This window comes from Coffea arabica, chromosome 11c, assembly GCF_036785885.1.
Source record: "Coffea arabica cultivar ET-39 chromosome 11c, Coffea Arabica ET-39 HiFi, whole genome shotgun sequence".
NCBI lineage: Eukaryota > Viridiplantae > Streptophyta > Magnoliopsida > Gentianales > Rubiaceae > Coffea > Coffea arabica.
The window spans coordinates 38,590,071-38,617,789 of record NC_092330.1 but is presented as its reverse complement, the minus strand read 5'-3'; the positions used below and the strand labels follow the sequence as shown (position 1 = coordinate 38,617,789).

General features: G+C 37.8%; 5 protein-coding genes across 5 annotated transcripts; 4 read left to right on the top strand and 1 right to left on the bottom strand.

Moving 5' to 3' along the window:
* Nucleotides 1-452: 452 nt before the first annotated feature.
* On the top strand, nt 453-3,970 carry LOC113715763 (putative late blight resistance protein homolog R1A-3). Its single transcript, XM_027240058.2, has 2 exons — nt 453-650; nt 849-3,970. Exon 2 carries the CDS (start codon nt 881-883, stop codon nt 3,917-3,919), a length of 3,039 nt encoding a protein of 1,012 aa, XP_027095859.1. The 5' UTR covers nt 453-650; nt 849-880; the 3' UTR covers nt 3,920-3,970.
* Nucleotides 3,971-6,718: 2,748 nt separating this feature from the next.
* LOC113716193 (putative late blight resistance protein homolog R1A-3) lies at nt 6,719-10,622 on the top strand. Its single transcript, XM_027240488.2, has one exon. The coding sequence runs from the start codon at nt 7,538-7,540 to the stop codon at nt 10,556-10,558; it is 3,021 nt and encodes a 1,006-aa protein (XP_027096289.1). The 5' UTR covers nt 6,719-7,537; the 3' UTR covers nt 10,559-10,622.
* A 94-nt stretch (nt 10,623-10,716) lies between these two features.
* On the top strand, nt 10,717-14,010 carry LOC113716192 (COBRA-like protein 7). The gene is made up of 2 exons (XM_027240487.2): nt 10,717-12,012; nt 12,503-14,010. Exons 1-2 carry the CDS (start codon nt 11,454-11,456, stop codon nt 13,924-13,926), a joined length of 1,983 nt encoding a protein of 660 aa, XP_027096288.2. The 5' UTR covers nt 10,717-11,453; the 3' UTR covers nt 13,927-14,010.
* A 483-nt stretch (nt 14,011-14,493) lies between these two features.
* On the top strand, nt 14,494-15,898 carry LOC113716651 (putative fasciclin-like arabinogalactan protein 20). Its single transcript, XM_027241044.2, has one exon. It carries the CDS (start codon nt 14,603-14,605, stop codon nt 15,692-15,694), a length of 1,092 nt encoding a protein of 363 aa, XP_027096845.2. The 5' UTR covers nt 14,494-14,602; the 3' UTR covers nt 15,695-15,898.
* A 3,340-nt stretch (nt 15,899-19,238) lies between these two features.
* LOC113715719 (probable ribose-5-phosphate isomerase 1) lies at nt 19,239-20,726 on the bottom strand. Its single transcript, XM_027240009.2, has one exon. It carries the CDS (start codon nt 20,285-20,287, stop codon nt 19,460-19,462), a length of 828 nt encoding a protein of 275 aa, XP_027095810.1. The 5' UTR covers nt 20,288-20,726; the 3' UTR covers nt 19,239-19,459.
* Nucleotides 20,727-27,719: the final 6,993 nt, after the last annotated feature.

Here is a 27,719-nt window from a genome sequence, read left to right as displayed (position 1 = left end):
AAACTAATAAGGTTTGATTAAAAATGGAGTGACAAAAGAAAAGATGAGAGAGAAAGAAAGAGTTGAAGATTAAAAAGAAAGAGTCATGAAATGATAAGATTTTGTAAGAAAAATGAAAAAATGAAATATAGATGTTTGTTTTATATAAATAAGTTATCAAAAAAAGCAAATAAGATGTGATGGTGCAATAGTTACTACATTGGTCTTCTATTGCAAAAGTTTTGAGTTCAAATATTGCAAAGATTTTGAATTCGAATCTTGATAGAAGCATTTTGCAAAAAAAAAAAAAAAAAAAAAAAAAAAAAAAAGGAAAACTAAAAAATCGGTTCAATCCGGTTCAACACGGTTCACCGGTTTTCACAGTTTTTACCGGATTTGACCGGTTCTCTGGCAAAATCAACCAAAGCATAAAACTGAACCGGTGCCATTGCTGGATTAAGTGAAGGCTTCAAGTGAAGCTGCAACAGTGACCTGCAACTTTTGGTGGATATTTTATTGATCTGTAGAAGAGAAAAGTTGCACCCCAAGACAATAATCATTGAACATATAAAATAGGTTTATCACAATTATCCATGGCAGCTCATTGCAATTATTCAAGCTTACTCTCCAAATTGATCTGCTTTCACTGAGGTTGTTTGCACCGTAGCCAGGTAAACTAACTTCTTTCTCAACATTATATTCTTGATTATATGTTTTATTGCTTTTGTTTTGTTTGTGAATAGAATTTCTTGATTATGAACTCAACATCAATTGTGCAAACTGTTACTTTTATTAATCAGTGAGAAAAAGAAGACACAGATCTCTTTTCCTTGTTTTAATCACTTTCTTTTCTCCTTCCCCTTGATCAGCATTCTGAATAAGTGATTTCCGGAGATTAAGGATGGCTCATGCTGCTGTTACTTGTCTCATCGAAACGATAGAGCGTCTAGCGTGCTTCACTTGTCTTGCTTTTGAAATTGATCATTTGCAATTCCAGCTTAATAAAAGCGTTGCAGGGACAACAGAACAGATCACGAACTATGCAGAAGGATTTCGTAGACGTTTACCGCAGACATTGGACTTGCGTTTTGAACATCCTCGAGATTGTGCTTTGCTGTATGCACATGATGGGCGAATAAAAAAGCTTATCAATAGATTCAGGAGAAAACTTGGAAGTCCTTTAGGATGGAATCAAATAGGAGAGTATGAATCTTCAGAGCCTAAGCTACTTGTTTGTGATAGTATAACGTCTTGTTCTATAAGTAAGCCTGCATTTAGATCCATAAAACTGAAACAAGTGATATCTAGGGAATTCTTTGAAAGGCCACCGGGCAAAATAATATTTCTTGGCAAGTTTTTAAATGAATTCTTGCAAAACTGTCTAAAGGATGCTGCAACTGTCTGCAATGACCCAAAAAAGTTGGAATATCTGGAAGGACGTATCGTGGATGTGGCTTATAGAACACAAGATATGATTGAAAACTTCATGTTCAATGCTTCTATTGAGTCAAAGGTAATGAACTATGTCATCTGTTTCTTGAACTCTGATCCCAGATCATTTGCAGAGAGACTCAGTTTTAAGTCAGAGGTGCAGCATATTTTTGACAAGAAGTATGGCATACATCAGTGTTTACAGCAGACACTTGTAAGCATTGATTCCATTGGGAGAGAACTTGGAAATATCTATGTTGATCGTCTCACGAGTGAAAACGAGCAACTAGGAGGTGCATTTTCACCTAACCCAAATCAGAGAAATGAGGTGGTAGGCCTTGATGATGATTGTCAATCAATTTTTGATAGACTCATAACTGTACCATCTCGATTAGAAATAGTTGCTATTGTGGGGATGGGAGGCATTGGTAAAACAACTCTTGCAAGAAGAGTTTTTGATGACCTTTCTACTGTTTACAACTTTCATGTTCGTGCCTGGGCAACAGTTTCTCAAGTGTTTCGACAAAGAGATGTGCTGCTAGCGCTTCTGCGCTCTACTACTCATGTCACTGATGAAATATACAGGAAGAATAATGAGGAACTAGCTCAAGACCTGTATAGAAGTTTAAAGGGTAAGAGATATCTTATTGTATTGGATGATATATGGAATACCCTGGCTTGGGATGATGTCAAACTGTGCTTTCCAGATGATGAAAATGCAAGTCGCCTTTTAGTGACAACTCGACTTTCTAAAGTGGCTCATTATGTGAATCCCAACTCTACTCCGCACTTGATGAATCTCCTGAATTTAGATAACAGCTGGAAGCTTCTCCACGGAATGGTGTTTGGGAAAGAAAGTTGCCCTCTTGACTTGGTTGGTATTGGGAAAACGATTGCCAGAAAATGCCAGGGACTACCACTTGCAATCATTGTTATTGCTGGTCTTCTCTCTCGAATCAGGAGAACAAGTGATAGCTGGAAGAGTATTGCAGATAATGTGAGTTCCACTGTAAATACTGATTCAGAACAGTGCATAGGAATTCTTGCTTTGAGTTACAACCACTTGCCTCATCACCTGAAAGCTTGCTTCCTTTATATGGGAGCTTTCCCTGAAGATGGTGAGATTGAAGTTAAGAAATTGGTACGCTTGTGGGTTGCCGAGGGCTTCTTGGATAAACAATTACCGAGACTTGCGGAACGAGTGGCTGCTGTTTCAAGTGATCGAGAAGCAATCGCAGAGATTTTCTTGGAAGATCTTATTGGCAGAAACCTAGTTTTTGTTGCAAAGAGGAGCTTCAGTGGGAGAAACAAAACATGTCATATCCATGATCTCTTGCGAGAGTTATGCTTGAGAGAAGCTCAAAGAGAAAATTTTATGTGTTTGATAAAAAGGGACATCCATTGCCTTCCTGCAGGAATAAATAGAAAACGGCGCATTAGTTTCCACTCAGAATTTTGTGGTGATCTGCGATCTGTTCCTGCAATTCCACATGTCCGGTCCTTTCTAATGTTTAGTCTTGGTTTAGGCTTTCCAGCTGATATCTTCTTGCTTCAATTGGGCTTCAAGTTGTTGAGAGTACTAGACATAATCTTTTTGCGTTCTGAACATTTCCCCACTCAAATACTAAAGTTGGTTCATTTGAGGTACCTTGCACTCACTGCTACCTATGAGCTTCCAGCATCAATATCGAAACTTTGTAATCTTCAAACTCTAATCATTCATGGTCCATGGATCCTGAGTGAAAATGGGGAAAGCCCAACAATATTTTTTGAATACTGGAATATGCCATGGCTGAGGCATCTTGGATTCACTGTTACTTGTTCTTTGTGTATTCCTCCTATTCCAGAGATCAACTATCCCTATCCATTGGCTCCAATCCTCCAAACACTATCCACAATAAGGCTTACTAGTTGCACCAGGGAAGTTTTTCGAAGTATGCCATATCTTAGGAGGCTTGCAATCTGTGAAACTAAAGAAGACCACAATACCAATGAAACCTCAAAATACCTCAGCAATCTAGTCCACTTGCCTTTACTTGAAGCATTGAAATGTTCCTTTTACAGAGACGCCAAACCATGGAGAACGTTACCTTGGGATGCTTTTCCATCCAATCTCAGGAAATTGACTTTAAGTTGGAGCTATCTTCCCTGGGAGGACATGACCAATATTTCCAGGTTGCCAAAACTTGAGGTGCTCAAGTTGCGAAATTGTGCTTTCCTTGGACCAGAGTGGGAACCACCTGAAGATGAATTTTTGCATCTGAAGCAGCTGCTGATTGAGAACAGTGATTTAGTGCAGTGGAAAGCCTCCACCATTCACTTTCCAAGCCTTGATCGCCTAGTTTTGGTTAATTGTAGGTTCCTAGAGGAGATCCCTGTCGAAATTGGGGAAATTCCTACCCTGCGGCTATTGGAGTTGCACAACTGTAGTAAATCTGCTGAGATTTCTGCTAAAGAAATTGGAGAACAAGTTGAAGGCCTTCAAGTTATTATCAGAAGTGATCTGTAAACAAGATAAATTCTTAAACATTTAATACGATTTTCATTTGAAATTGCATAATTGCACTTGTCAGTGCGTAAACTCTAACGCATTGCCATAGTATGTATGAGCAAGCTTCTACTCTTTCCCGACAACACCTCCCACTTTTCTTGGAATACCTTATACTGCTCCTATAGGCTACTGATATCCGACTGTTCCTATGACAGGCTATACTCTCGGCAGTAACGAAGTTATTCAGTCTCTTGAGTCATAATATTGTAATGTTTCCACCGATTGTTGATTTTCTTGGTTCAGTTTTTACCATCATTTTCTATCTTGATCAATCAAATACGCATCAAGCATTTTAAGTTGCTTCTTTGATGATCAGCAAATAAGAGGAGCACAAGCAAAGTCAATCTTCTTTCTCGCATCTACATTATATTTCAGTCTGATCTCGTTGATTTCAGTTTTTCTCTCCAGGCGTATTGAATAACAGACATCATGACTTTGATCACTCAACTAACCTTTTCCTGAACAAGCAAGCGCTTGATCAACCATCAAAAATCCATACGTCTGATCATTCAAGCAGTAGTTACCTAAGAATGGCTTGTTCATTTCCCATTGAGCATGCGAATAACAGTGATGTCCTTCCCAGAGGCTTTTCGAAACAGACCAAAAACGTTTGAAAAATTGCCTGTCGGGTTCCCCAATTAGCCATACCGTCACATGATACAGTGGGGGGGGGGGGTTTGTAGCGTCATGCTGGATTCCAACAATGGAGAGCACTTTCTGTGGAAGGAAAGTTAATGAAATGAGTGAGAGAGTTAAACAAGCATGGAACCAGGAGGTTCATATCTCTTAGAAGCCTGATTAAGGGCATGTTGCATAAGGCTTGTTAACGAGGACTGCGCTAGGGCTATGCTGTTTAAACATGTTCCTAGTGTCATTATCTATCTCAATATGAAGTTAGCATGCAGAGATTTGTGCATTGCTACATCAAGACAACATGGAACCTGAGGCAAGGGCATAGTTTCTTTTAACTAAGTAATAAAGATCAAAGCTACTCCCCTAATTACCAAATGATTATGAGTTAGAAGCTCAGGCTCTTTATCACAATTACTTAAACATGAATGAACTGAATAACAATATCAAAGCATTATTCAGTTGACTTGTCTAAACCTTAAAGGTACCAGCATATGAGATGAAAGTTTTAACCTGGTTGGAACTGAGTTAGTAATAAGTTTTTGATCAATGGATATCATTTCTCCAATCTTTTGTCTATTTGAACCAAATTGAGATTCAAATCTATTGATTTTTCCTGGCAACATTAACTTCTATCATTATCTGCACTCTTTAGTCCATGCCAGAATATCAGCAACTATGAATAAATTGTCAACATTGCACCTCTCAAGTTAAACTAGATGACAACACATGCGAAATTTGGGATAGGTAATGTTATAATGAGAAAAGTTGTTGGGGTATTAAAATTTATGCTCTGGCATTTTCACTTGTCTTAGTCCAGTGTTAAAAAATGCAAAAGGCTTGAGCTTTGTGCTGCCTATCCGCCAAGTTCTCTTTAGTTTGTAAATGATGATGAAACATTCCTAAGAAATCTCAGGTCCTTGCATACCCAGATGTCCATTGGAGGTAAACCCTTTTGTTTCATCTTTGATAAAATTTCTATTATTCACCCAAAAGTGGTTGAGATGTCAATTTGCTGATTAACTCTTTCAAAATTGAAACAAGATGATTACTTTCTTTATCACCACTCTTGCACTTCCTACTATCTGTGATAAGCAGTTGCATGTTAGAAAATTACAATTCTTTTCTGTGTATCAGGGCTTGTGCTTTCCCCTGTTGATTTAGAGATTTTAAGGACTTGCAACCCTCAAGTTCAAATTTGACTTGAGATAAAGATTAGTTGTCTTTGGAGATGTAAGCTAATACCGGTAATACATTGGATGAAGGAAATGCCATGAACCTTTATTTTTTTTCCAAAAGAACATATTAGACACTGAAATTTAATTGATATTATAAAAAATTTGGTCCTTTTCTGAGATGATGTCTCAGTGTAGTTTTGTCTTTTGTGACGTTGACTGGAGAAGCCTTTTCGTTATCCATAGTGTAGTTTCTGTGGCCTGTAGAAAAAGGGCTTGGACTATTGGTGCCCTCTAGGTCTGGGTGGAGGAGCCGCCGAGGAGGACTGAGGAGATTTCTCTCAACCTCTTGGGAAATTTCCTTGTTGAGCTGTTAATTTACTGCCTCCCGGACTTCATATTCACCATGTTTTTATTTACATTTCTCCGGCATAAACATGGCGGTCCGGTTTAAAAATAACCGGTTTCGATTCTTCTAAAATATGAAACCTAAATCGATCCTTATAGGGATGGTCACGGTTACAATTCTTAAACTTTCGGTCCGATTACGATTTCAATTTCTTCCAATTACGATTTCAATTATTTTAGTTATGTTTAAAGACTTATAATTATAAAATTAATTCTAAGAAAATATTACAATGAATGTCAAGAAAGAAAGAAAAAAAGAACTTTATTGTTTTATTATGTGTAAGGAAAAGAAAAAATAATGCAAATTTTATGAAAAAATATCTCATTGTTGATTAAATTAGATTTGTCTTGAATTTAAATTAGTCATGGGTATAGACTTACTATGGAATCGAATAATGGATCGTTGGATTAGGATTGGAGCTGTTGGTATTATATGCTAACTATTGATATTGAACTCCAAACAGGTCATATATATTTAGGTAATAAATGTTTTTTTAGACAGTTTGAACGGGTCTTAAACCGTCGATTCAGTTCCGCTTCAAATTCAGAATTCAAGTGAAACTGAATTCGAACCTTTAATTACCACTATAATTCCGATTCCAAAAATTCGATTTCGGTGTCGGTTTAACAAAGGATCGAGACGGCTATGATAATGGATTGTTGGATTAGAATTAGAGCTGTTGGTATTATATGCTAACTATTGATATTGAACTCTAAACTGGTCAAATATATTTAGGTAGTAAATATTTTTTTAAATGGTTTGATCGGGTCTTAAATCCTTGGTTTCGATTCCAGTTCAAGTTCAGAATTCAGGTGAAACTGAATTCGATCCTTTAATCACCGTTATGATTTCGATTCCAAAAATTCGATTTTGATTTCGGTTAACAAACCGTCAAGACGGCTATGATCCGATTTTGGTTCAAATCTGACCGGGGCCACCCTGCTCCAGCACGTACCTTCAAGTATTTCCAGCTGTTGAGGCCATGTTTAGTTAGTCCTGTTTACCAGAAGATAAAGAAACAAAGGGTCACACTCAGTCCCCCGCGTGCTGCTGTAGGTGGACTAATACTAATTTGTGGCCAAAGTAGTAGATTCCATCTTTCAGCTAGAGAAATTCTGGGACTTAGGTGGCTTTCTCAGAAGTTCAATTTGTTAATCCTGTCCTATTTTAATCACAGTCAATGACTTACTGGAATTAAACCCTGCTCAAATGCTCGTCTTGTTTCTTGTTTATTGAATTTTTTTTCACCCTGATACACATTAATATGGTAGATTGCTGCTTTGTTGATCAGCTGGAAGGAAGGAAAGAAGGCTTGATTTTTTCCCTTCTCATATTTTGGGTATTCTAAATAAGTGATAGCCGATGGCTTATGCTGCTGTTACTTGTCTTATTGAGACACTAGAGCATCTGCTGCGTTCCCCTTCTCTAATTTTTGGAATTAAGAGTTTGCAGATCGAGATTGATGAGCGTACTGCTAGAAGAATGAAGAGATTGCCGCTGACAATGGGTAAACGCCCTGCACGAATAAAATCAGCAGAAGCTTCAGTGCCTCCCGGTGCCTTAACAGCGTTCTGGAATATGACAAAAGAGATGCTGACCATCAACCATACTTCACTCTGGAAATATCTATCCATATTTTCCTTGTATCCTGAAGCAGGGCCAGTGAAAAGGTTTTTTAATAGGTTTGGGAGAGTACTTGGGTTTGCTGAGCTACGTCTGATGCATGGTGAATCCTTACATTCTGAAAGGAAATCTAAACGCTTTTTCCTGGTAAGCAAGTCTCAATTTTTTTCCTGTAGATTGATCACAAAAATAGTACTTCTTTGTGAGCATCTTATTTTCTTATTGGCTGCTCTGGAGGATTCTACGCATACTTGCAATGACCATGAATTGTTGAAACACCTGGAAGGACGCCTTATTGATTTGGCTCATAGAACAGAGGATTTTATTGAAGAATCTATGTTTGATAGTTCAGTTGAGACAAAGATGTTGAACTTTATCATTTATGTGTTTCAAGTTGATTGTAACATTTTAGTGGGTAGGGTTGATTTTGAGGCAGAGGTTCAAAAAATTTGTGACAAGAAGTATGGCATACACCATTGTTTGCAGCAGACGGTGGAAGATATTGTTGACATTAGAGAGGAGATGAGAAAGATCAACGATACACTGGTAAATGGAAACCTGAAATTAGGAGATACTTTGAATGATGATTCATCTCTAAGTCCTCCAGCTCAGAAGAATGAGGCGGTTGGCCTAGATGATGATTTGATGTTAATGTCAGAGAGACTCTCAAGAGTACCATCTAGACTAGAGGTTGTCACAATTGTTGGGATGGGTGGCATTGGTAAAACAACTCTTGCTAGGAAGATATTTGATGACCCTTCAACCATTTGTAATTTTCATGCTTGTGCCTGGGTCCAGGTGTCACAGGTTTATAGACTAAGGAATTTGTTGCTAGGGCTATTAAAATGTGTTACCCAGCTCAAAGATGAAAATTGTGCAAAGAGCAATGAGGAACTAGCTGAAGACCTGTATAGAAGTCTGAAGGGTAAGAGATATCTTATTGTCATTGATGATGTTTGGAGTACTAGGACTTGGGATGATGTCAAAAGAATTTTTCCAGATGACAAAAATGCGAGTAGAATAGTATTGACTACTCGGGTTGGAGAAGTGGCTGATTATGTGAACTCTAAAAGTGCTTCTCATCGTATGCGCCTTCTAGACATAGATCAAAGTTGGGACCTGTTGCAAAAGAAGGTTTTTGGAAGCCAAAGTTGCAATCTTGAATTCGTGGATATTGGAAAAGAAATAGCCAGAAAGTGCCAGGGTTTACCTTTAGCAATAGTCGTTGTAGCTGGTCTTCTTTCCAAAATCAGGAGAACACGTGATTGCTGGGAGGGTATTGCCGGTAGTGTAAGCTCACTTGTAAGTAGTGGTCCAGAACAGTGCTTGGAAATACTGGCTTTAAGCTATAACCACTTGCCTCAGCACCTGAAAGCTTGCTTCCTCTATATGGGAGCGTTCCCAGAAGACAGTGAGATTGAAGTTGAGAAATTGATTGCTCTATGGGTTGCTGAAGGCTTCTTGGATAAGAAGGATTCCCTTAGTGCAGAAAGGGTTGCTGAAGATTATTTGGAGGATCTTATTGACAGAAGTTTAGTTCTGATAGGAAAGAGGAGATTCAATGGGAAAGTCAAAACATGCTACCTCCATGATCTCCTTCGAGAGTTGTGCTTGAGAGAAGCTCAGAAAGAAAAGTTTCTATTCGTGATAGATAGACGAGCTCAAAGTTTCCTTTCTGGTATAAAGAATCAACGTCGTCTCAGCATCCACTTGGACTTTCATGCTGATTTGCAACTTATTCCTTCTGTTACACTAGTCAGATCTTTTCTGTGTTTCAGTTTGGGCTCTTCCTTTGTGCCAATGTTTATCTCAAGCTTCAAATTGCTCAGAGTATTGGACATAATTTTCCTTTCTTCCAAGTATTTCCCACTTGAAATACTAGACCTTGTTCACTTGAGATACCTGGCGCTTACTGCTACTTATGAGCTTCCAGCATCAATATCTAAACTCAGGAGCCTTCAGACCCTTGTTATCCATGGTCCCTGGATCAACAGAAATCAGGGAGAAAGCCCAACTCTGTTATTTGAATACTGGATAATGCCATGGTTAAGGCATCTGCATATCAGCATGCCCTGTTATTTGAGTAATCCTTTTGATCCATCTCGCTGTCCCTTGGCTCCACGATACCTACAGACACTGTCCACGATAAGGTTTGCTAGTTGCACAAGTGATGTTTTTCTGGTAATGCCTTATCTTAGGAAACTTGGAATTTGTGAAACCAAAGAAGATTTCATTACTGATATGTCCTGCAGATGGCTCAAAAATCTTGCCAACTTGCAGTACCTTGAAGCATTGAAGTGTTCCTTCTATAAACAAAATGCAGAAGCACCTAGAATTTTGCGTCCAAGCGTTCTCCATTTCCCTTTGACTCTCAAGAAATTAACTTTAAGTTGGAGCTACTTGCCATGGAAAGATATTGCATGTATTGCCATGTTGCCTAACCTTGAAGTGCTCAAACTGAAAAATTATGCTTTCCAAGGACCAGATTGGGAGCCAACTGAAGAGGCATTTCGTCGGCTAAAGCACTTTCTAGTTGACAGCACCAATCTAGAGAACTGGGAAGCCTCGAGCGATAACTTTCCCTGCCTTGAGCACCTAGTCTTGCGGGGTTGCAAGTTCCTAAAGGGAATCCCAGCTGGAATTGAGGAAATTAATACTCTTCAGAGATTTGAGTTGCATTACTGTAGTGAATCTGCTGAGATATCTGCTAAAGGTATTGAAGTTGAAGGTCTTGATGTTGTTATCAAAAGTGAAATGTAAGTTATGAATGTATGTAACAGTGTATATAAACCAATCTCAAGAGCCTTGTTCTCTTGTTTTATGATCCCTTTAGAAAACCATTTCTTCCATATCTATACGTAACAATGACAGTGATCTATATTTTAAAAACGCCCAAAAAATTTTTATAGAATCTCGTAGATCGAAAAATTGTGCTCAATTCTTATTCTGTGCCCTTAATCTTTTCGTTAAACAGTTATTTTTCTTTGTTAAACTTAATATTGTAGATAAGTTGGCCCAAAAGTAAAAGAAAAAGGGTTCTCTATGCATGCCATATCATCAACATCCATCTTTAGCATATGGGAATTAATTTGCTATATGGGACAGAAGCCGTCCAAAGAGACTACCTATCTTTGGTTGTCCCAACTTCCAGTTCAACACCAGTTCACTCCTTGCAGGCTAGCGACATTCGAAAGTAATTTCCAATTAGCATTATTCTAAAGAGAAAATTGGGATATGACGAAGCAATCCCAAAATATAAATAAACAAGGAACAAATTTTAAAGAACAGGTGAAGATGGAAGAATTCAAGGAGTAGAATCAGACAAAGTCAAGAAGGCAGATAAAAAGGACAAGTTCCTCTCTTGCTGTGGCTTGCCTCAGCTAACCAGCCTCACCATTAGAAGAACTACTCAATGCCGGCTTACCGCAACATGCATTTAAAATACATCAATATCAAATGTCCCAAGAAACTTCAAACATCATTTTCGATGCACGTAATATTACTGCTAGTATACTAATACTAATCCAAGTCCGAACACATTTCATCTTCATCAGAAGAAACAAAATCTCCTTCTTTCTTCTTCTTCTTCTTCTTCTTCTTGTTCCGCTATTCTTAAGTTTGTCTGCACATTTATGTTCACCTAAAGGATCCTAGCATGGCCAAAATTTTCAGTTTCTTGAATCACATAATACTGCCGCTACTGATAATAATCACAATTTCACTTCCAACCTCAATTTCTCAGCTTCAGGAGCCTACAAACACCCCAAATGGTGTCTGCAATGGAGTAGTGATACAATATAATTATGACACGGGCTATCAAATCCCACCAACCCTTTTGCCAGGTGCCCCTGATAACCAGCCCTACAGGTTTGAATCCACCTTAACAGTTCTCAATGCTGGGTTTGAAGAGCTCAAGAATTGGAAGGTTTTCGTGGGATTTCAGCATAATGAATACTTGTACTCGGCCTCTGAGGCTGTGCTTGATGATGGTACTTCTTTACCGGGTAATGTCAGCCAGGGTGCAGTTTTTTCAGGGTCTCCGGTGACTGACCTCAAGACATCTGTGGAGACTGCTGGAGACCTTAATCAGATGATGGCTCGGGTAGAATTGGTAGGTACACAGTTTGGTGTTGCACCTCCTAATGCTCCCCTGCCTTCTAATCTTGGTCTTGCTAATGATGGCTACTTGTGCTCCGGTTCTAACATGCCACAAGGTAATAAAATCTCTCTGTGCATGTACTTTTCTGCAACTACTGTATCAAGACATCCTTTAATCAGTTAAATATAGCTTCAATTTGTCGATAACGAAGTATTGTTCTAAGAGCTCCTGTTTGCTACTAGAGAATTGCTAGTTATCAGGTTCACAAATTTGCAAGAATCTCCCGGCAAAGTGATCTGGGCATTCCATTTGGTCCTTGTATGAATCCTGGATAGCATAGGAAACAGAGGTTGTAAGAGGAAATATTGGGAAAAGTTAAATTAGTGCAGAGGATTGAACAGGTCCAGACTGTTTAATTTTGTAGATAAACACACAAAGAAGATTTTTTGATTTATTCAAATTTCTGGTGACAAAATGACAAAACGTAATTCAGTATAAGCTTCCCTAGCAAACTCTCTGGATTCCCGCCTGCATCTATGTTATGTAGTCTTTTCCCTGGCATATTGTCCTTGTTTCTTGATAGCTAACCTGTTTGGTGAATGCAGGAGTCAATTTGACACAAGTCTGCTGCATCAGAGACTTAAAAGCAAGATCCAACATCACTACAGAACAGGAGTCACCCCTCCAATCTGGTGATATAAGCATAATGTACGATGTGACGAGTGCTTACGAAAAAAATTACTGGGCACAAGTCACAATCTCCAATGAGAACCCCATTAGCAGACTAGATTATTGGAAGTTAACTTGGGAATGGATGAGGGAAGAATTTATCTATCAAATGAAAGGCGCTTATCCAACTGTTCTTGATACAAAACAATGCGTTTTTGGTGCACAGGGAGAGTACTACAAAGACCTTGATTTTTCGATTGCTGTGAATTGTGAAAGACGGCCAACAATCATTGATCTCCCTCCTGACAGAACAAATGATACTAAACTTGGTATGATACCCTTTTGTTGTCGAAATGGATCACTCCTGCCACCAACATTGGATCCGACTAGGTCGAAATCAGCGTTTGTAATGCAAGTTTACAAAATGAAGCCAGACTTGAATAGGACTCAGATATATCCTCCCATTAACTGGAAGATTAATGGCACATCTGGCCCTGAATATCAATGTGGACAGCCGGTTCGAGTGAGCTCGAGCTTTTTCCCAAATCCTCAAGGGCTAAGTTCCGACGTATCAGCAGTTGCTAGTTGGCAAATAGTATGCAACATTTCGCAAGCACAAACGCCCCAGAAGAAGCCAAATTGTTGCGTATCATTTTCCTCATTTTTCAATGATTCTGTCGTTCCATGCAACACTTGCGCCTGTGGCTGCAACCTGAATCCAAGCAATATGTGCAATGCCACTGCACCAGCTCTTCTTCTACCTCCTGATGCACTCCTAGTCCCATTTGACAACCGAACTAAGAAAGCCATTGAATTCAGTAAACTAAAGCACCGCCATTTGCCCAATCCTCTGCCCTGTGGAGATAACTGTGGAGTCAGCATTAACTGGCACTTGCTTTCAGATTTTGAAGATGGCTGGACTGCAAGAATTACGCTCTTCAACTGGGGAGACACAAGCATTGCTGATTGGTCTGCTGCAGTGGAACTGGATAAAGCTATGCCTGGCTTTGAGGCAGTCTATTCATTTAATGGAACTATTATTCCTGATTCTAACAATACTCTATTTTTATATGGCCATCCAGGCTTAAATTACCTTGTTGCAGAAACAGAAGCACGCAAACCAAGGAAAGATCCCCCTATTCCTGGTTCGCAGCAGTCTGTGATATTATTTACAAAGAAAGAGACACCTGGAATTAATGTGGCTCGCGGTGATGGATTTCCCAGTAAAGTTTACTTCAATGGGGAGGAGTGCTCTCTCCCTACAAGGCTTCCAATTAGCTTCACTCACCGTTTGTCAGCAGCATCCGCTAGTATCACCATCCTTCTGAGTCTGTTTGTTCTTATGGCTGTATTACAGTAGCTGTTGGAGGCCTAGCTTTTCTTTCATTATTTTGTATCTTTTGTTACTACATCACTCATAAAGCTAGTATCACCAAAATTTTCAGATTTCTGTTTCCAATTGAAGAGCCATGATTTGCAGTTATAGTGTTAACTAGGAAGGAACAGAGGACCTTGAAATAACAGAAAGATCAGCTCATGAGCAAAATTAGATGGGTAGCTACATTAATGCTCGAAGCTGCAGTATGTTACATCCGTTTTGAACAAAGAAGGACAAAACAGAAACAAAAGTATTTACAAAACATTGAATTGTTCTATCATTAGTAACGCATGCAAAAAGACCATTTTTTTTCCAAAAAAAAAAAGGCATTAAAAGAAAAATAATATCCAAGATAACTACTTCTAAAACTCATTCCAAAAAAAAAAAAAAGAAAAAAAATCAAATTATTACATAAACGGATAGTACTTTTGCCAGAAGAGAATGAGTTGCATTGGTAACTAATCAGAAAAGGGGGGAAAAAAAGACACTCTGTAACTAACAATTAACACAGCCAGCCAATACGCATTAGTCACGTGTCCATAAAAAATCATTTTCCCGCCAAATCTTCATCAGCTGCAGGAAAGAGTAAGATTCTTGCACTTTGTTACTCCTTTTAACTTTTCAGGCGCAGTTGCACACACTCACACAGTCGAGCAAAATGGCTTCCTTTGTTGTTTTCCTCTCTCTCTTCACTCTCTTCTCCTTTTTCTCCCTCACCCAACTCCAATCCCCGGCGCCATCAACCTCCCCACCACCGCCGCCGCCGCCACAGTCCCTTTTGAATGCAGCCGAGACCCTTTCCAATTCGGGCTACAATGCCATGTCCCTCACCCTGAATCTCCTCCTTGGTCAACCCCATTCCATCAGCTTCCCATCTTCTCTCACCATTTTCACTCCCCCGGATTCAGCGTTTGCCGCTGCCGGCCAGCCTTCACTTTCCCTGCTCCTCCTCCATTTCTCGCCACTTTCTCTTTCCCTCCAATCACTAAGTTCTCTGCCCTTTTCTTCACCCATCCCAACCCTGTCAAGAACCCATGCTTCCATCTTCATCACCACCTCATCTGAAAACCCCACCAAAGTTTCCATCAACAACGTTGAGATTTCTGGCTCACCCGTCTATGATGATGGCTCTGTTGTGGTTTTTGCAGTGGACAATTTCTTTGAGCCTAATTTCACTCTTCCCGCTCCTCAGTCGGTCATAAACCCCAACCCAGAATGCGTGGAATTCAGTACTTTTTCACGGTATGAGGAGGCATCAGGGGTCCTACAATCACGGGGTTATTCAATTTTTGCCACTTTTCTGGACTTGCAATTGATGGGGTTCGTGAATTCCCATAAAATCCCTTCTGTGAATGGGATGAAACTGACAGTTTTTGCCCCACTGGATGAGGCTCTGATTGGGGATACTGGGAATTTTCTCCAGTATTCTTCCATATTCTTGAGGCATCTGTTGCCATGTAAGCTTAACTGGAACGAGCTCAATGGAATTGCAAATGAGACTGTTTTCAGAAACTACGTTGAGGAGCTTAGCATGAAAATCGAAAAGTCTGGTGATCGAGTAATGATTAATGGTGTTGAGATTGCTGCTCCAGGATTATACGAGAATGAAGGGATTGCAATTCATGGGGTGAGGGAGATGATACCAGTACTGGATAGTACAGATGAGGATGCTGCAGAGACAACTTTCATGAAACTTGAGAAGAAAAAAGTTGACGGAAATTGTCCTGCCCCTGATCGTGGTGAATTCTGAGCTCTCTGTTTTTTGGTTTCTTCTTGTCGATAGTACATTGAGGAGGATAGGAGTTGAAAGATAGCCATAGACTGACTTTTGTATTCCATTGTTACTCTGATTGTCCACTGTCACTTGATTGATTTTTTTCCCTTGAACTTTGATGAAAATTGGAGAGCTCATACTGTAAAATTTGAAAGGATTAATCATGATATGAAAAGGGAATCTTTTTGTTAGTGTTTTCTTGTTGAATTTTTGGTGTTGTTTTGTCTTTAGACAAGTAAATTTTTGAATGAAATTCTGGTTGATCTGTATTTGAACGGAATTTTGTGATCTCTTTTGTTTCTTGTGGTGGATGGTGTGGAATATGAAGAACATCCCTTGATATTGATGAATAAAATCGCTTGACAATATATAAATTGAAGAACATAAGATTCTTCTTGTAGGTCTCATCCCTGACTGATTGTGAATATATGAAGCCTAAAGAACATAAAACCATAACAAGTCCTTATTACTATTGATGTAAAAATTACTGCATTCATGTTAGCAATGCATAGGACTATCTAGCAGCAAGAAATAAAAAATATTGATCCATAGAATGCTGGTGATGTAACATTGACCAGCTTCAAGCAGAAGACATGAATAGTAGTAAAAGGAAGGTGTAACTTTACGAAATATCAATGTTCAAAACAAGATGAGGAATGGATTAATCCTCTGTGCCATTAATGTACTTTTTGTATAGAAATGAGGGATCTTTGCTTCAAAGCGTAAAAAAGTTCAAAACAAGAGTACCGTTACGAGAACAAAATTAGTTACAGCAATAATACGTGCATTATCTACTTCTTTTGCTCCCATCTTTCTTGATAACAGGAGATTTCACTTAATCAGTATTGTGGATACTGCTATCCATCCCATTCCCATTCAAGCAAGCACCAGCAAGAGCATACTCATGCATTATCCATCTACCCTTCTTTACCTCTGAACCCGAATGGAGAACATAGCATAACATCTTCCTTTTCCCAATTAGCTCACCAGTGATCATGCCCTGAACTGTAGTAATCTTAGCTTCTCCATCCCATGTCCTGGAACCAGCCGTTCTCGCAGCCTTCTTGGCACTCAATTTGTTTAACTCAGTAAACACGTAGACCATTCTTTTGTTACCATTGCTTCTATTATCATCAAAAAGTTCCCACTGAAGATCATCATCGCTGAAAACATTCCACGGCGCGGCACCTTCCCCCTAGAGCTTCTTTTCCTTGACCTGATCATATTGGAACCGTGGGTTGGTAACTTTTTCACGGAGGAGGTAAAGTAGTTCTTCCTCTGAGGGCCTGACACGGCGACCTATTGGGTAGTCTTCCACCATGTTAAAGTACAACAGATGACTTTTTTGGCCAATGTAGTGCTATTAATTCTTCATCAAGAATGCTATTTTCCGTAATAATATAGACAAAGGGAATTTGCAAAATATCTGAAGATGAATAACGAGAAGAACAAGAGGAGTTGAATGCAGATAGTAGTGTTTGTATGGTGATGTCTATTTGCAATTTGCTTGAGCCGAAAGGGTTAACATTTAAACTGATAAAAGGTATCAGGATGTTACCAGGACGTAATTATATGGAAAGTTTCCCAGAGTCGTGGAGTTTTGAATTTATTATATCATAAAGTCCAGAGTTCCTACGGCCATTTAGTTTTGGATTTTGAAATCTTCTGGGACTCAGAATGGTTCTTGAATCGGTGAGATATCATAGAATCATAAATCACAGCAGAGCTCAAAAGGGCTAGAGGCAGCACATCAACAATGTAAACTTTAAGCTCTAGTTAATATACCTATATTCACTTCATTGTCGAATTAATTTTTTAATTGTATGCATTTTTGAATGATTAATTGTCAGAAACCTTTCTTTGAATTTGACTAGACAATCGAGAGATGATTTTAAAGTTTTAAACTAACTTCTATTATAGATGCAAGCAAAGCTGAATTCATCTTTATGACATTACATTTTTTGTTTGTTCTTAGGACGCTGCTTCATTCTAACAGTAGTCTCTTCAAGTTCTACAGATTGGCCTTTAGCACATTTTGAGTTATCCCTTGTGATTCTACAGATCACATAGTCAGTGCTGTTTATCCCATTCAAAACATGCAACAAGAAGACAATATTCATGCACGATCCAGCCACCTTCTACAGATCACAGTGTTTTCTGCTACTTAGTAACAGAAATGAGACCGAACAAATTTGGGAAGTGTCGTGGGCAGACAAGCTCAACACAAGCAAAACTTCATAACTTCCTCCAAGCCCATGACTGAGGAGTGTATAAAGAGATCAAACAAACTTGAAAAGTACCTTGAAATTTCAACTACCACAGCACTGGTGCTTCATACATCTTAACATCTTCAGTTGCTCATAGAAAATATAAAATGTCAAAGAAACTATACTTTAAGGCAGTAGTGCTGGATCCAGTAAAAACAAACATAAACACTGGAACTGGATAATTCAACTGCTGCTAGATTGCTGTCAAATAGCAAGTTGCCATAATAGCATCTATCCATCAATGCATCACCTTTACCCCAACATAGTGTCAATTTACAACTGCACTTGCATCTATTCCACAGAATTTTGGTGGAAAAAAAGATGTGCTTCCATGACCCAATGAATCACATGTTGCCTCAAATGCTAAATCATGCAAGGATGCAGCTTGCTATTGACAATCAATTAAGGAGAGAGACATGCAATAGCAACATTTTAATATAAATTCCATCTAAGATTCATGTGGGTCATTTGTTTTGCAAAATCTTCAAAAACCTCTTCAAAATAATGCTACAAGCTATATAGAAACAAAAATCCAACAGGCAAGGTTAGTCATTAACAAATGCACTCTACCAGAACAATATATCATCTTCATGATATGATTTATGGTTCAACTCAACCAAAAGCAAACGTGGCCAACTAATGTTTTCTGAGACAAGACTACCAATTTAAGGAACACAGATGAGTTTAAACATGACTGAAGGACCACAATACATAATTATTGTGATCTAGCGTGTAAGGGGACATGCACTGTAACAAAAAGAACATACAACAATAACACAAAAAATTCAAACTACTGAAGGTTAAACACGAGTAACTGACAAAACATCTAACATCAAGAAAAGCACGACACAACTACAAACAACTATGTAAGAGATCGTTTCCAAATTATTTTCAATTAAAAAATACCTCCTCAACAATGTATTCATATTAGATGCACTATATTCACTTTCAAATTATTACCAATTTGATGAGCCTGTCACTACAACAGAGCCATCTCATTGAAGTACTCAAAAGGAAACTGTGTTATGCAAAATAATCTAATACTCCTTGGGTCTGTCAATACTCAACTTCGTTTCTCCATCCACAAGTTTGGGCTTAGTTAATTGAGTGTTATTCAAATCTAGAGAAAAATTCAGTTCGAAAGCACCACTGCAACCATTGAGGACATCTAACAATTGAATAGTTCAGGCACCTGAATTCTACTTCTACAACCAAAGCCAAAAACATAAAAGAATCAAGCAACAAAGATCAACTGAAAACAATGACATTTCTCAATCAGAAAAATGTGGATTCATCAACTTTAATGTCTTAAGAATTGATACAGGAGCAGTGATAAAACTCCCACTTCTACATTAATAAATTTAACCATCAAAAGTTCCCCCAATTCAATCAAGACGTAATATCCCGACAGCCCTACATATCCTAATGTGTCAGCTAAAAGCTAAAATCTGGAAAACTACCTCCAGCTTTGACTTCAAGTTAATTTATTCCTCACAGTTACCCCAAGCTCACCAGCAACAATCAGAGTAGTAGCCATATCAAGAAACATCCCATGCTCAACAACACCTGCAAGCCTCAAAATTGCATCACTGGCAGCCTTCAAATCACCAATATCCTTCTTGAAATACAAATCAATAATATAATTGCCGTTATCAGTTACAAAAGGGTTCTCAGTTCCCGGAAACATCCTCAGCTTTCCAATGCAACCAGCTTCCATGAACAACATTTCAAGCCTTTTAAGAGTAAATTTCCAACAAAAAGGGACAATCTCAACAGGCATAGCTAATCCACTCCCACCAATGTGGTTCACAAGCTTGGATTCATCAACAATAACAATAAACTTCTTACTCGCAGTTTCCACCATTTTTTCCCTCAGCAATGAACCTCCCCTTCCCTTAACCAAATTCATATCCGGGTCAACTTCATCTGCACCATCAATGGCCATATCAATGATAGGATGAGTATCAAGATCAGATAAAGGAATACCTAAGGAAACAGCCTGGTCCCTCGTCATATTCGAGGTGGGAATCCCAACAATGTTCTTCAATTTCCCCAATTTCATCAGCTCTGCAATTCGATCCACCGCATGTTTGGCGGTAGAGCCTGTCCCAAGGCCTAAAACCATGCCTGATTGGACAAACTCAACAGCCTTATAGGCTGCAATCTTCTTGAGCTCATCTTGGGTCAAATTATTAACCGGAGACCGAGCCGAGGACGATGATTGGGTTGACACCACCAACGGTGGCTCAACGGATTTTCGTGCGCTCTTGGAACTCAAATAATGTGGATAGGCAATTGCCATGATATGGGTTAGGTCTAAAACCTGGGAAAAAAAAGATTGGATTTTTCCCCCTTTGGTGGTTTATAGGGCGTGGGATAATGAATGGGTGGCTATAACATGTTAAAGGGATAGAGAGAAATAAGGGGCTAAGGCTAGTACTTGTTAGGGTTTGATGTGAAGAAGAAAGGGGGAAATCATGTGGGGTATATATAAAGATGGGATTTTTTGGTTGGGGAAAAAAATCAGGTATTCATTCTTTTCAATTATCTAAGTATGATTTTTGGTTGGGGAAAAATGAAAGATGGGATTTTGCGTATCGTGAATAAATGACAAAAGGGTCAAATAGAAATCTACCTATCCTCTATGGAGAGATTTTGTGTGGGAAAAGGGGGAGAATGTGGACAGGAGAGGACGAGGAGAAGGAAGAAAGGAGGTGCAAGTGGAATGGGAGAAGGGGGCGGGCTGGGCGGCATTTATAGGCAGGGGGATGGGGGTTTCAAGGGAAATTGGAGGGTGGCGACACTGGGGAAAGAAAGTAGAAACGCGGGGAAATGGATTTGGATTTTGGACTTTTTGGAGGAGTCTTGAGGAGTGGGGTCGGAGAATCCTCGAAGCAATAAAATAGAATCCAGTATGGGAGATACGTGGGGGGGTACAGCAGCCTAGCCAAGTTTCGGCCTCAATTTTAAAAGGCTAAGACTAGATGGTGGTTCAAATTGTGTCACATTTATCTCAATTTTTAAAGGTTTAATGGTTTAAAAATTACTTAATAGGATGACGTGATATAATTTGAATCATTGAATTTTTTAATACCGTCTTTGGAAAATAGGGAAAACGGACAAAGAATTTGGTTAGTTATGCAAACTTCTTATGTAAAATTCTTAGGGTTAATCACATTTTATCCCATTAAAGAATACCTCATTTCTCAGTTTACCCTCTAACCTTTAATTTTGTTCACTTAACCCCCTTTAGGACAAAATTGCCCTTGCATTATTTTGACTTTTCATTTACCTTATTTTCCTTTCTTTTATTTCTTTTTCTCTTTCTTCTTTATTTAATTCTTCCTTTTTCCCACAAAAATCTTCACCTTAATGATTGAAATTAAAAAAGAGGAATTGTAGAGATCTATCTTTTCCTTAAATGATTAAAAAAAATTCAAATCACTTTCCTAAAATACAATTTTTTTTAGCCTTTCAATTCTTTTAATTTTGGATTTTCCTCTTTCCTTTCTAGTTTCTCATTTTATTCCCAAGAAAATATCTTAAGATGAAATTGTGACCTGATTAATAATTATCAATTGAAATTTGTGACACGTGACATCATACAAAAAATCAAAATTAGTTTTTGATGTCTTTTAAACCTTCGCCCAAAAATATGCGATTACAAACTCAAAACAAAAATTTTTGTGGAAATCGAATTTTCTATTGGGAAGGATGATAGAGAGAAGAAAGAGAAAAAGAAATAAAAGAAAGGAAAACAATTTCATCTTATGATATTTTCTTGAGAATAAAATGAGAAATTAGAAAGGAAAGAGGAAAATCAAAAATTAAAAGAATTGAAAGGCTAAAAAAATTGTATTTTAGAAAAGTGGTTTGAATTTTTTTTGATCATTTAAGAAGAAGATAGATCTTTGTAATTCCTCTTTTTTAATTTCAATCATTAAGGTGAAGATTTTTGTGGGAAAGAGGAAGAATTAAATAAAGAAGAAAGAGAAAAAGAAATAAAAGAAAGGAAAACAAGGTAAATGAAAAGTCAAAATAATGCAAGGGCAATTTTGTCCTAAAGGGGGTTAAGTGAGCAAAATTAAAGGTTAGGGGGTAAACTGAGAAATGGGGTATTCTTTAAGGGGATAAAATGTGATTAACCCAAATTCTTATGCAAACTTTACGCATTTGTGATCAATCATGGTTGATTTTGGATAAGATTCAATTAGATATAAGTTTTAAGAAAAAAAAACAACAATAAACTTGTATTTTAGAAAAAATATTATATATAATTTTAGCAAATTATTATTTTATTATATGAATGGGACCAAAGAACTATATAAAGTTTTTAAAAAAATATATTATCTTAGAAGAAAATATTGTTTATTCTTCTTCTTTTATTTTTTTTTTCTGGTAATAAAAGTCTTGCTCATTCTTTTGACTGCATGGTGGAGACGGTTTTCAAATTTCAAGGTCCAATGGATATTGGATTCTTCTTGGTCAAATTTTCTTGGTGCTCAACAGTTAAATTGTTCGCCAAAGTAATCAACTATAAAGCATCCAATTAAGGGTGGTTAAGCCAAGCTCATACTTAAGTTAAATAGCTATCAACATTTAGTTCATTTGGACCTATTTTTCAAAAATAAGTTTTCCACATACTACAATGCTACAATAATACACAAACAATACCAACTCAAAAATCATAGAAAAAAAATTTCATTTACACTGTTGCAGTAAAATATTTCAAAAATACACCCAAAAACAGCTAATTCAAACGGAGCCGATATATCTAACACAATACTAATAACTAATCCCTATGCTTTTGGCATAATGAGGGGTGATAAGTTGATAAAATGTAGCATTCTTTCTGGCCTAATCACAAAGCCTTCACTCCAGGCATAGGTAGACCAATACTTCACTAAAACGGTCCTGAGTTTAATAGATGATGAATTTTTTATTTAATTTCTGCTTAACATACATGTTTTCAGGAAGTCTGATCAGGATTCAGGACTTAATCAAATCACCATGACTAGCCAAACTACACCATGACTTTCAAAGAGGACATGACCTAATCCTAACGGATCCCCCCTGACAAAACAAAAATTAGAAAACCCAGAAAAAACCTGTGTTGACTGCCATTGGTGATTGGACGAATAAAATTAGCCAACAGAACCAATAATGGAAGCCTCAACTTGGTTCCCATAGCCACCCCAGAAGAAGGAGAAGAAGAAAAGCAAAAGCACCTTCAAAAGGTCTTCCAACTTCCAACGGTGGCAGCTGGACCCTTTTGGTCTTTCCTCAAGTAGAAAGCTCATTCCTCCTGCCAAAAGCAAGACACGTTTTCTGGCTTGTCTCAGCTCATTCCTCCGAGCAGAAGCACCTTCAAAGCTCATTCATCCAAACACACACACACACACAGAGTGAAAGTTAGAATAATTAAAAATTTGTTTCTTATCTTTTCTTTTGTTTTTTGTATTTTTTTTTTTTTACAAATTCCATTCAAACCACGTAAAAATATCTATTATTGAATTAGAGTTTAGAATATAGACCAAAAAAGAAAGATTTAAGCGAATCAAGTCTTGCTTTTCTGGCTAAGAGAGAATTATATTTAAACAATACACACAGCCATATCTGCGTAGCATAAGAGTAGTTTATTACTATATGTGGTTGTAAAGTTACTCTTTAGAAGTAACACAATGATGCTCTCCACGTTTTGATCAAATATTAAGTCACCCAGTAAAATAGCTATTAACTAGTATCAAGGTTCCATCGTTGTCTTCCATCAATTGCTATTTATACATGGCTTCTTCACAAATTCAAATGAGTGCATAACGCATCTGTTTGATCCGATGATAATTCAGTCCCCGTCAGTTTCTATAATCTAATTGAATCTATCTCCTTCGACCGGTAACAGGCAAAAAAGATTTGAATAGAAAACAGTCAATATGAAGAGTGGAGGAGACGTCTAAAAACCTCAAAGGCTCGACATAATCTCTGCTTTTGACTAAACAAAATAGCAACAGATTTGATTCTCCAATAGAGAATAGCAATAATCATGCATGATATATAAAAAAAATTTGACCTAGCTAGGCTTTGCTTAGGTGTTGGATGATTATAGATGCTTGATTGACCCTTCTTTATGTTGTTTATAGATTCGCCTTTTCTTTCCTGTGAGGCCATGTATGAATAGAATCACAGGAGCTTAAAACATTACCCAATGAAAGTGGCAAACAAGGCATGGATATTGCTTTCATTACAATTTTCCGCAAATTCTCAATCACTCAGCATCACTTTGATTTTGGCTCGTCAACATGGAATAGTGTAAAGAGCCATCAATATGTCATGGCTATTTTGGCAGTACATTTCACCATCACCCTATGCTTTTGGCATAAAGTATACTTGTAGCAAATATGCCGCTTCATTGGCTTTTCACAAAGCTCTTCTTGTTATTTTTATTGAAAACAACTCCTAAGGTACATGAATGAGGCAAAATTCCTTGGAAATAAAAAGAAGGAAAAGGGCCCTTTTTAATGATTTGACAGCCGTGTTTTTATCGATTTTGTCTAATTTCACTAGGTATACATTCATAAATTAAATACAAAACAAATTTTTATGAATCCTATACACCTGGTGTTAAAAACTATGCATACACAATGATATGAATCTTGCATTTTTTCCTTTTTTTCTTTTTGGATCAATCATGACTATTATGAACCTTGTAAGCAGAAGCCATCAAGTGACTGACCATAGAAATTGGCACGAAATTTGTTCATCCTTGTTCGTAGAAATTGGGCAGTAACACAAGCAAGGTAAAAGTACTATTCGACTTTGCTTCTTCTCAATCAAAGAAAGCGTATTGAATAAATCTTAGGGATGCATGAACTTAATTTCAAACAACATTTTAGCTAAAGAGGGCTTCAAACTTTTAAACGGGTTGACGAAGAAAGAAAGAAGTCGTGCATCACATATTTCTTTCATTTGGATATTCCTCCTTCTAAAAAGACAAGTCAAAAATTAAAGATGGAATTCATGGGTTAGGAATACCTTGAGCAATTACAAATTAAACCCACGAAATAACCATAAAGTCAAAACATGGGTATGTGGAAGACGGAAGAACTTTAAAATCTACTATAAACCAAACTAACGCGTTACATGTTTTTTTAAGTACAAAAGAAAAAACATGGGTCTTGTTATTTATTTGTTTGTTTTTCGTGTCAAAGTTGATCTCCATTTGCGCAGAACCGTGCCGTGTCCGACGAGAAGAAGGCGGTCCCTTCGGGGATGGGACATCCGATAAAATTGGAACGGAAATAAGGTAATTCCCAATTCATGAGCGACAAAATTTGGGTATACGTGATTTTTAAAGGCTTAGGTTGTGTTTGGATTGCATTTTTCGTCATTTTTCATGAAAAAATTACTGTAGCGATTTGATATGTGTGAGGGAAAAAGGTGATAGGGAAATGTGATCACGAAAAATGATAATATTTTTTGACGGAAACAGGCAATCCAAGCAAGGCCTTAATGATCCAAATCGTGTCACATCATTGAGATAATGCAGTACAATTTGAATTATTGAATTTTCAAAGATCGAGTAATACAGTACAATTTGAATTATTGAATTTTCGAAGATCGAGTCTGTTCAATAGCAAGTCATTCCATGATAAGACTAATATTTTGTCTCATTTGTTGATAAGTATTTGATAACCAGAAAAAAAAGGAAAAAAAACTGAAAAAGATGGTCAGCTTTGACATAAGCCTGGAAATCATCCTTACTTTTTACTGTCGTCATACCAAAAAAAAAAAAAGAAACGAGTTTCATGTGGGTTGAAATTGAGTTACTCGATGACTTAGTAACTAATGGTGAGAAGATGATGCAAAGGATCATAATCAACACCAATCAAAATAACAATCAGGAATTTACAGCATTGCTTGTTAATTTAAAGCACAAGCTTAAAAAGGACCAAGTTGGTATAGGTTTCATTAAATCATCATCCAATTATAAGTCTGATTTCTTTGACAAATGTTTGCTTCCCACAAGTATAATTCTCATGGAAGGGGTGCCTAAAAGATTAATTTTATACTTAATAGTTAGCATTCTCAACAGCTTGCCAATAAATCTAATTTTTTTGTTGCTACTTATTAATAATGCATCACCAGCTTGCCTTTATTAAGGAAACACTTGGCTTGTTTTAGTTGATTCAACGTGACCATATTTTGACATTCGAGAGAAATTAATAATGCATCACCTTTGCTACTCATTTGTTGAAAGAGGCCTCTACTCGAGTTTCAAGGATCACATCAGTCAGCTACCGGATGATGTTCCAGTCTACATCCTAACCATTAGAGAAGCTGTTAGAACAAGTTGCTGTGTCCAAAGGGTGGATAAATCTTTGGACATATTCTCCTCGTCTTCTTGATTTTGATGGTTATGGAGCATTAGACGACCTCATGGAAAGGGAACCCGATGAGTTCACTCGAGAATGAGAAGGTAAAATGGGTGGAAAATGTATTGAAATCACAAGAGGCCTCCGAGTTCAGGATTCATTATTGTTTGGGCCAAACTCCCTGATAAGCTATTCATGAATGGCTTCAGTTTGCATTTGCTAGGAAGCTGCAAACACTGGAATTGGACATCACGAGTAGGTTCTCAGAACCTCTTGCTTACTTATGCCTACTGTTGGCTTGACAGTGCACTGATCCACTTAATGTGCCTCGAAGAATTGATTTTGAAAAGGGTCATCAACCGCCAATTTCTTGAATCGGATGATTTGGTAAATGCGGAGGTTTCGGCTCCATTTCCTGCACTGAAACACCTGGAGATCTGCTTCTGCCCTAAATTGGAATCCCTCATCGTGTGCGCGATGCGAATATAGTCTCACTTGAGATTTCTCCACCTGTAAAACTAATGCCCCACTGCTTGTCGAAGTAGAGGTCTGGCAGGGATGGCATGATAGCATCCTCGAGAATGGTTCTTCCCGGACTTTCCTACTGCCTGTCAAACCTAGAGGTTCTTAAAGTATCTAACTATCCAGGTGGTTAGCCGGCTGGAAGCAATTATTTGCTTCTTGAACTTCCTCAACTTCATCGACTGAAGCAGTTAGTCGTGGAAGTTTCAACATGGAAGTAGACATAAGACTGCTTGGATGGACTTCCTTGATTAGGGGATTTCCCAAAGAATTTAGGGGTGAACTTGCAATGGCCATTGGACAGAGGCAGAGTTAGGGAAATTAGAAAGTTAGACAAAAGTTATAGATTATCCACTCCAACATCTTAAAGTTAACAACAGGATGCTATGGACATTCAGGTGAGCTTCAACTTGTCAAGTTCTTCGCTGAAAATGCCATTACTCTCAATAAAATTACAGTCGATCCGCGAGACCCTTGCGGCTTGAGAGGATTGCCATTACAACAACGTCCGTGGCAAAAATGGAATGAACAATTGCAAGAGAATATGTAAAAGAACACCTAAAAGGAGCAACACATTCACACGGGGAGCCTGTAATACTCTAAATCATCTCCAATGAGCACCATGCTCCTGATCCCTCTTCTATATCTGAGTAGTATTTTGTCGCCCTAACGTGAGATTGTTTTTAACAAGCTATATTTTAAGAGAGAAAGAAACAGTACCTGCAACTTCTGGATACTAGTTCTCAACAACCTTTTTCTTCTAAATCTTCACATTAATTCAATTTACCTTCGTTTACAGCACCGTGACCTTTTATTTTTTTTCATTCTGGAAATTGCTATTCC